Source organism: Nuphar pumila, chromosome 3, assembly GCF_984573655.1.
Source record: "Nuphar pumila chromosome 3, dmNupPumi1.hap1.1, whole genome shotgun sequence".
Lineage (NCBI taxonomy): Eukaryota > Viridiplantae > Streptophyta > Magnoliopsida > Nymphaeales > Nymphaeaceae > Nuphar > Nuphar pumila.
This window is the reverse complement of record NC_143251.1, coordinates 121,697,758-121,707,296: the sequence shown is the minus strand read 5'-3', so window position 1 is coordinate 121,707,296 and position 9,539 is coordinate 121,697,758. Positions and strand designations below refer to the sequence as shown.

At 39.5% G+C, this 9,539-nt stretch overlaps 1 protein-coding gene and 4 non-coding genes across 5 annotated transcripts; all 5 read left to right on the top strand.

The window, feature by feature from the left end:
* The first annotated feature begins 1,337 nt into the window (after positions 1-1,337).
* Positions 1,338-5,858, top strand: LOC149843549 (cinnamoyl-CoA reductase-like SNL6). The gene is made up of 5 exons (XM_090001860.1): positions 1,338-1,641; positions 1,984-2,156; positions 3,227-3,421; positions 4,178-4,331; positions 5,478-5,858. The coding sequence occupies exons 1-5, from the start codon at positions 1,407-1,409 to the stop codon at positions 5,777-5,779; spliced, it is 1,059 nt and encodes a 352-aa protein (XP_089857986.1). The 5' UTR covers positions 1,338-1,406; the 3' UTR covers positions 5,780-5,858.
* A 2,462-nt stretch (positions 5,859-8,320) lies between these two features.
* On the top strand, positions 8,321-8,415 carry LOC149843548 (small nucleolar RNA snoR1). Its single transcript, XR_016431238.1, has one exon. It is a non-coding gene; the product is annotated as a small nucleolar RNA snoR1 (small nucleolar RNA).
* Positions 8,416-8,524: 109 nt separating this feature from the next.
* Positions 8,525-8,617, top strand: LOC149843547 (small nucleolar RNA snoR1). The gene has a single exon (XR_016431236.1). It is a non-coding gene; the product is annotated as a small nucleolar RNA snoR1 (small nucleolar RNA).
* A 588-nt stretch (positions 8,618-9,205) lies between these two features.
* On the top strand, positions 9,206-9,300 carry LOC149843546 (small nucleolar RNA snoR1). The gene has a single exon (XR_016431239.1). It is a non-coding gene; the product is annotated as a small nucleolar RNA snoR1 (small nucleolar RNA).
* A 109-nt stretch (positions 9,301-9,409) lies between these two features.
* LOC149843545 (small nucleolar RNA snoR1) lies at positions 9,410-9,502 on the top strand. The gene has a single exon (XR_016431231.1). It is a non-coding gene; the product is annotated as a small nucleolar RNA snoR1 (small nucleolar RNA).
* The last annotated feature ends 37 nt before the right edge of the window (positions 9,503-9,539 follow it).

Below are 9,539 nucleotides of genomic sequence, written 5' to 3'. Positions count from 1 at the left end.
TTATATGTTGATATCGTATTTTTTACCGGATCCTATCAGAAACTATGTTGAATCCTGACTTGTTTCTGACTTACTACTTTCAAAAAATTTCTTAGGCCTAGTCCTATAGCCAAAAAATTCTAAAAATTTAACCATAAAAGTGTACACCGGTTAGCTTTCAGACCCAATTCATAGATCTTGAAAATTTTTCCAGGCCAATGAGGTCCAGTCAAATCTTTGAAACCTGTGAGAGCCTGAATCTCAGACTAAACCTGCAAACATTATTCAAGGAACAGTTTTTATTAATCCAAACATACATATCATGCCTGAAGGGGGCTAGATGTGAAAAATAAATTAGAGTTTTGAGTTTAGAACCCATAAAGGTAGCAAACATTTCTCATTCACCATGCATGACTATCATCATTTGTGAATTCTTTATAATAGAGTAATGTTTGCTACCCTCGTGGGCAACGAACCCTCTATTGAAAAATTGTATTTTTTTTATTAATTGACAAAATGCAAAGAAATTGTGTGCTAATGAATTGTTCCAATACATTTTGGGCATGATATTGAAATTGTGGCTTACATGACAATGAAAAATGCGAAATCGAATTGTATTGTTTGTGCCCAAAGTGGTGGCCAACGACTTTTATGATGAATTAGAATGAAAATCATACCTACTTGTGCCATGTGGAGTCCATTAAAGTTAGCAAAAACATAAATAATGTTTAAGTAATTAAAAAAATAGATGTTAATTCTCATGTTGCATAAGAAAGTAAGATGGTGATCAGCAGTGCAGCTACGTGGCTGCATAAGAAGTGACCTCTTTTTTTTTTTTTAAAGGAAAGCTGGGGTTAGTCAGACCCCTTCCCGTTGATACTATTATGTTTTGAACTTGCAACGTCCCTGCTCTTACGAGTCTTACCAGGCAAGCGGAGCCCCTGTTGGTAAAAAAAAGTTGCCAGATAGAAACCGACTCATAAATAATATTTTTTCGGATTTTCTGGAAATTAAAAAATAGCAGCCTAGCCTACGATATACCAAATTTTCAACTCTTAAATAATCATATTTTATGAGGAAAGAATACAGTTGAAAAGGGCCGTGTTTCCTTGTCCAGGGGGGTGGCAAACACTTTCCCCTTTATAATTGTAGTGTTTACCATGCAAGGCTGCCACTATTTTTGAATTTTTGGGAATACTGAGTTTCTAGGAAAGTACAAACCCGGTGTTATATATGTCGAGAACCTCTCGCTCTCTCTCAATACTTTTCTATCTGCTGAAATTTTCATAGGGTTGAAGAAGAAGCCCTCTGCGTAACTCTTTGGATTGAGGGGCCTTTTTTTAACTCCTACATAAGGCCATTGGCAGAAACTTATCAGCTGAGAAAGTTGGTAGCAGAGAAAATTGGTGTTAAGGAAGGAAATAAGCATGGGGATCATCAGGACAATGGAGAGCCTAAAGGCCGAGATGGAAGAGATGAAGCTCATGATCACGCAGACCATCCGAAGGAAGCCTGCTGAACAAGATCTGATAGCTGCTCAAGCCGTCGAGTCCAGGGAGAAGGTGGTGTGCGTAACAAGTGGCATCTCCTATTTGGGCCTATCGATTGCCGGGGAGCTTCTTCTGCAGGGCTACCGCGTGCGTCTTGGGGTGGACAATGAAGGTATCATCATATCATCCCTTTAACAAAGTACTCGGTCCACACAAAACACAGAAAATCGCTGCTGTGTGTATCGATTTTCTGTGAGACAACACAAACACAGAAATCGGGCAGCGATTTTCTGTGTTTTGTGTGGCCTGACGATCACTGGATCTGCTCTCGAGAATATGTTTTCAAACAGTGTTTAATTAGTTTGTTTAAGTCCTCTGTTGCTCCTAGAGCCTGTGTTCAAATTCATGCTTCTCTTCATTTTTCAGCCTTTCTGCTCTCTTTCTAGGAGCACTTAATTCGTTCCCTCTTCTTTTTTTCTTTGGTAATACTCACTATTGATTGGTTCTCATATAGAGCATCTGGAGAAACTTAGTGAAATGGAGGTGTTTGCTACGGCAAGGAACAGAGTGCAGATAGTGGTGGCAAAGGTGATGGAGATAGAGAGCCTGTGTGAAGCCTTCGATGGATGTCATGGGGTCTTTCACACCTCTGCTTTTGTTGATGCAGCGGGCATCTCAGGATACACGGTATGTCTCCTTTTTTTTTCTCCTATGATTTCAATCTCAAGGATATAAAAGTCATGAGAAAGTGTTTCATGCATCCATCGTTTGAAGGATCCTTTCTTGCGGGAGTGATGATGGCGTGTGAGATGGGCTGCCCTCTTGAGGCTCAGAGGCCAGATTTGCACAAAAGGAATGTGCCACTGCACCTGAACGCCCTCCATCTGCTGTTGTACAGCCGATAGAAGGCGCTCAGGTGCAGCGGCATATTGATGGAGGGCACTCAGGTGAAGCAGCATATTGCATTTGTACAATTGTGATTGCACCTGATCCAGACTCCTTCATGAGGCTCCCATATGAGAACTTGAACCAGTATTATCTTTTTAATCTTCTGACCACATGGTTCTATGGAAAACCACTAATGGCTGAATTTTCCCACAAAGAAGGCCCAGTGAGGCTGAGACATGTAAAAGCTGTCATTGTTGGTCATTGGGTCAATCTTGTAACCAACTTTTACAATATTCAATGCAAAAGCAATCAAAGCTGCCTATCACAATCACAACTTGTACTTTTCTCATGTTTTACTATGAGTTGAGGTTGTGATTTACAATCACAAGATCTTGATAAAAATCAAGAATCACAGGGCACTGCAAACATGTCTCCAACAAACATCTCATCTGATGAAGATGTGTGTGGACCCATGCTTGTGCAGTCAGGATTGAATATAAGCCATTTCACCATTGGTTATATACAATATGACCTTATCTGCCCTTGCTATGACCAATGTGAGTATTGTAGTTTTGACGTAGAGTGTAGGTGGCCATTTTATCTTTGTGTGCAGCCTATCAAAAAAAAAAAAAAAACCTACCATCCTCTTTTGGTCGTATGACTTTGTCATCTTTTCAATGAAGCTGTCAAATAGCGACATGAAATTAATTAATGATTAAGACCCGTATAAAGTGTTGTTTTTAACCTTTAGTTTGAAAATGTTTCTTTAAGCTCCGGTACTAGCTAGAGACATGGTTGCCATCATGAAGTGTTGATTGCCAATTTATACACCATTGTATTGAGTTGATATTGTACAAAAATGAACGCAGAAACATTTGGCTGATTTGGAGGCAAAGGCTGCTGAGAAGGTGATCGAGGCCTGCTCCAGGACATCATCTGTGAGAAAATGCGTGTGTACGTCTTCATTGTTGGCATGCATATGGAAGCCCACCACCGATCCAGACTTTGGACCCATCGTAGATGAGAGTTGTTGGAGCCATGAAAGTCTATGCAGGCAAAAGAAGGTAAGCATATGTATATGAATATATACAGTGATAAATAACTAATACTCAACTAGGGATGGCAGTGGACCGGGTGAAAACTGAGCCCACCCCGCCTCACCCGGTTTGGACCGGGGATGGAGGCAGGAATTGAGGTTAAAATCAAAACCCGTGCAGGGATGAACTTACACTTTTTCCCTCCCCACCCCATCTCCAATCCCTGCCTTGCCCCGTCCCGGATCCTTCTTTAGGGATGACAGTGGACCGATGAAAAATGGGCTCACGCCCCACCCCACCTCCAATCCCCGCCTTGCCCCGTCCCCGATCCTTCTTTAGGGATGACAGTGGACCGATGAAAAATGGGGCCCCGACCCGCCCCACCCCACCCTGTCCCCAATCTTTCTTTAAGGATGGCAGTGAACCGAGCGAAAACAGGGCCCCGCCCCGCCTCACCCCATTTGGACTGGGGATGAAGGAGCTGAAGCGGGGTTGGAGGTTAAAATTGAAACCCGTGTGGGGATGGAGGCAGGATTTTGAGATGGGGGCGGGGGTGGAGACCTTGTCCCACACCCCCGCCCCAGTCCATTGGGTCTGATAATTTTTAGTGACAAATGCTTTCTTAACAATGTGAATCCAAATCTACATATTCAAGCAATTTGCTTGACAGTGGGCTGTTCAAATAAATATCTTGGCACTTTAAGTTGGTGCTCAAATCAAGTCTTTCTTTTTTTTCTTTTTTAATCCTTTTTGGTGCTTACAGTATCATGTTGAATGTGGCAGCTTTGGCTTGCATTAGGTAAGACCATGGCAGAGAAGGCTGCTTGGAGGAAAGCTCAAGAAATGAATGTGAATCTAGCCACCATTTGCCCAGCACTTATTACGGGGCCAGGCTTTTATGACAGTAATTCCACCGGATCCATCGCATATCTCAAAGGTACTAACCTTATATTACATTTTGTTCATTTCCTGGAATATCCTGTTAGTAGTGAAATATCCAATTGTTGGGCATACTTTAGAATTGACACAGATTTTTCTTTTTTATGACAAAAAACTTGCTTAGGAACATAGGTCACGTTTGAAAGTGAGAAAGTAGGAAAAGTGATAAAAAATGAAAATTTCTTACGATTTTTCTGACCTTTCCAAACGGGAGAAAAATTCTATTTGAGAGTTTTTCTAAAAAACACTTTTTTTATATGGGGTTAGAGTAAGAGGAAAATTTGGTGCTCTCTCTCTCTCTCAATACCACCACCATCCATCTCACCGCCACTACCAACACCATCCATTTCACCCACCCTTGACTATTTTTCACCATCCATCACCACAATCCATCTCACCATCACTAATACTACCCATCATCACCCACCTCCTGAACGGAGAAGCTCCGACACCACCAATCATCTCAACATCACCCACCTCCCGAAACCTGCCCTCTCCACGGTGATTTTCCACCATCCATCTCACTACCACTCACCTCTTAGAAAACCGTGCCAAAGAAGCTCCACCATCATCCATCATCACCTACTTCCTAGACAACCATGTGGGTGAAGCTACACCACCAATCAATATCACTCACCTCCCTAAATATCCTGCCTAACAAGCTCCATCATCATCTCCCTCTTATTTTTTTAAAGATTTTCTTATTAAAAAAAAAATATCATATCAAAACTTTTCATAGGCAAAATTTTCTTTTCTTACTAGATTTTTTCTTGCTTACAAACGTGTGTGTTTAAAATCAGGGTTATCCTCCATCTCAATTATGTCAGATATGGACTAAATATATCATATCCACTTCTTTAATCAAAGACAATTTTGTGTTTAGGCACCACATGAAGCATGGCCAAGTTTGAGCTACATAGTTGTACCCCAACTAGACAAGAAATGCCCATTTTCTGACCTACAATACAGCCATGACCTGTTTAGCTACTGAACAAACGCCAACATTTGAACCAACAATTCAAAATTTGTCCCCAAGATCTCAAAAACCAGATAGCATTGCCCTGAGCCACCAAGCATCTGCATCCAAACATATCATAATTCATCTCAAGAGCAATCCAAGCATCTGATCTCATGCCATATGCAGGTGCCCAAGAAATGTTCACATGTGGATTGTTGGCTACTGCAAGTGTTGGCAAAGTGGCAAAGGCACACGTCATGGTCTATGAGGACATGCATAGAGGTGCAGGCGGACGTTATGTATGCTTTGACCATGTGATCAAGACAGTGGAAGATGCACTACAACTCCAGGAAAAGATGAAAATGCCAGACAGGATAACTCAATCCACACACGATCCCCTTCCCCTCTATGATCTGAGGAACACTAAGCTCTTCAGATTAATGTCAGCGAATCGACGATGCTTCAATACCGTGTACTTGGATCCATGATATTGTTGGTATAATGTCATCAATGTATATGAAAGTAGTGATAGTTTTTGTCTAAATGAGCCATCAATATGCTTGTCCATCCACTTGTAGCCATCTCAAACACGTCTTTCTTTCCCCTTTTTCTTTAATCACAGCTCTGCACAGACACATATACGAGAAGGTAGTAGCTGCTAACCGCTGTGCTAACTCTGCTTTGGAAGGGTTTCTCATGTTTCCCCTTGAATCTAATTGTACAAATCCATTCTACATGCTTGATTCCGTATTTCTATAGGTAGGTTTTTATACAACAACAAACAACAACAGCTACGCCTTCATCCCAAAACAATTGGGGTCGGCGATATGAACCAACAAAGAAAATCATTATGTGGTCTTCCACATGAATCCTTCTCCTTCATTTATTTCTATCCATTGCCATGTCCTCGGTGAGGTTCAAAGCATTCATATCCTTTCTTATCACCTCTATCAATGTCTTCCTGGGCCTACCCCGACCTCCTTTAACTAATATATTTTTTCATTTCTCCATCCTTCTAACTGGAGCATCATTAAGCCTTCGTCGAATATGTCCAAACCACCGTAAACGATTCTCTCTCATCTTATTTTCAATGGGTGCAACGCCTACCTTCTCATAGGTAGGTTTTTATAGAGTTTAAAAAATAAAAAGTTAAAGACTTCTAAATATTCTTAGAAGATCATGTTTTTCATAAAAAAAACATGATCCACGTGCCCTTTCCTACCAATGGGGTGTTTTTATCGGCAATTTCTCATTTTTCAAAAACTCGCGATAAATTGGAAAATTTTCATAAATCTCGCATTTTTTGGCAAAATCTCAGCAATAAAAAAATAAATTTAAAAAATAAAAAATTAATTTTTTATAAGAAAATATTAATAAAAATTATTTAAAAATAAAAACACACAATTTTTTTGTGATAAATAGCCGTTTAAAACGTAAATATTGCATTTAAATTGTGAAATTTATGTTTATTTCATAAATCTCACGATAATTTGAATATATCGCAAGAAATTGCCATTTTAAACTTTCAAGAAATTTCTTGTGATATTATCACGAGATTTTCATAAATCTTGTGATATTTGTCACTATAAGTGCACGTCACCTTGTGACGTTGCAAGTTCAAATCTCAATGGTATTGTTGTATAACCGCAGGAGTCGGACTAACCCCAGTTCACCTTTAAAAAAAAAATGTTGTTTCCCAGTAAATAGACAGTGCCAAACACATATGTACGGTCATATTTCAGTAATACATGAAAAAATCCCTGGAAAGCCCGGTTAGCACCGCAGTTAGCAGCCACCAACCCCTCTCTCTCTATATAAAGGGAGAGAGAGTAATGGGTCTGTGCTAAATGCTGTATACCGTTGGATCTCGTTTAGATCCAACGGTGGTGTGCATACAACGTACTTAAAGCATTGCATTTGGGGATTTCGAATCCCTCTCCTCTCTCTTCCTCTCCCGCACCCCTCTCCGCCGAATCTTCCCTCTTTTCCTCTCTCTCCCTCTCCTTCTCCCGCTCCCCTCTCCTCGGTCGAATCCCTCTCCTCTCCCTCTCCCGCTCCCCTCTCGGTCGAATCCCTCTCCTCTCCCTCTCCCGCTCCCCTCTCCCTCTCCCTCTCCGTCCTCCGTCCTGCTACAGAACACGGGTTTAGCATGTCGGAGGAGCGTCTACCCTGAGCCTCGGCGTGCGTCCCTCTTCTGCTCAGCGCGGGAGCGTCTCCCCATGGACTCCTCTGCCAGATCCCCCTCTCCGTCGGCTGTTTCTCTTCACCCCTCTTCGTCGAACAAAAGAATTTGACATATGGAAGGATGGTGAAAGGGATTCCAAAGATATGAAGAAGGAAAGAGATCAAGTTACTGAAGGAGATAGAGAAGAAAAGCATGACAGGTCTTGTGAAAAAGAATCAGATGATGGATTTGTTGGGGAACAAAGAGGAGTTTCTATAATCTTTTTAAGGTTTTAACCAAATTACAAGTTTGTTTTCCAAGTGTTTTTATTCGGAATATCTCTTTTCCTTATTTCTTTGGGCTAATGTTTGTTCGATGGGAAGATGTAACATCTTGCACCATGTTTTTGTTAAGAAAAGGATTTTGTCATTAATTTTCTTCTATTCATTTTAATTTTCCTTTCCCTTTATTTCTTTTAATGAATAGGGGAACAAAGGGGAGTTTGAAAAGATTTTAATTGACAAAAACGCGGTAAGAAAATGGTCAAGATAGTATACCATTTTCCCATTTTCAATTGATTGTCTTTTAGTTTATTGTATGTTTTGCAAATGGTTTCTTAGTGTGTCTCTCTTTTTTATTATATGTTATGCAAGTGGTTGCTTAGTTTTTCGCTCAACTGGTTAATGAAATGTTTGTTTTGTCACCTCTTGTATAAGAATGATCTTCTATGGATCGTCCGTTGAGTAGAGATAAACAATTTATGATCCATTTCCTATTTTTCTTTGTTCTATGTTTCTCCCAAATTAATTTCCTTCTTCTCTTGTGACATCTTTCTAAGATTATGTCTTCTTTTGCCTTTTTTAATGGCCATGATGATCAATGCTTCTTCTGACACCTCTTGTACGAGAACAACTTTCAAAGCTTGTTCTTTGAGCAGAGATAAGCAAACTGTTCTGAGCGATTTCCTCTATATATGTTATTTTTCGCATTTTGTTTCATGGTTTTCATGTGGCATCTTTCTTACATTATCTCCTGCTATTTTTCTATGTTTTTCTTTTATTTGTGATATGACCATGATGATTATTGCTTCTTCTGACACCTCTTGTATGAGAACGATCTCTTGAAGTTGTTCCTTGAGCACATGTAAGCGATTATCTGACCCATTTTCTATAATCTTTTTAAGGTTTTAACCAAATTGCAAGTTTGTTTTTCAAGTGTTTTTATGTGGAATATTTAATGTTTGTTGGATGGGTAGATGTAACATCTTGCGCCATGTTTTTGTGAAGACAAGGATTTTGCCATTATTTTCCTTCTATTCCGTTTAATTTTTCTTTCCCTTTATTTCTTTTAATGATTGGGGGAACAATGGGCATGATAGGAAAATAGGAGTTTGAAAAGATTTTAATTGAGAAAAAGGGGGCAGAGAAATCGTCAAGTGAGTGTACCATTATCCCATTTTTAATTGGTTGTGTTTTAGTTTATTGTTGGTTTTGCAATTGGTTTCTTAGTGTGTCTCTTGTTTATTATATGTTATGCAAATGGTTGCTTAGTTTTTTGCTCATCTGGTTAATGAAATGTTTGTTTTGTCACCTCTTGCATAAGAATGATCTTCTATGGATCGTCCGTTGAGCAGAGATAAGCAATTTATGATCCATTTCTTATTTTTCTTTTTTCTATTTTTCTCCCCAATTAATTTCCTTCTTCTCATGGGATATCTTTCTAACATTGTCTTCTTTTGCATTTTTTTAATGGCCATGATGATCAATGATTCTTCTGACACCTCTTGTACGAGAACAACTTTTAAAGCTTGTTCTTTGAGCAGAGATAAGCAAACTGTTCTGAGCGATTTCCTCCATTTATGTTATTTTTCTCATTTTGTTTCATGGTTTTCATGTGGCATCTTTCTTACATTATCTCCTGCTATTTTTCTATGTTTTTCTTTTATTTGTGATATGACCATGATGATTATTGCTTCTTCTGACACCTCTTGTATGAGAACAATCTCTTGAAGTTGTTCCTTGAGCACATGCAAGCAACTATCTGACCCATTTTCTATAATCTTTTTAAGGTTTTAACCAAATTGC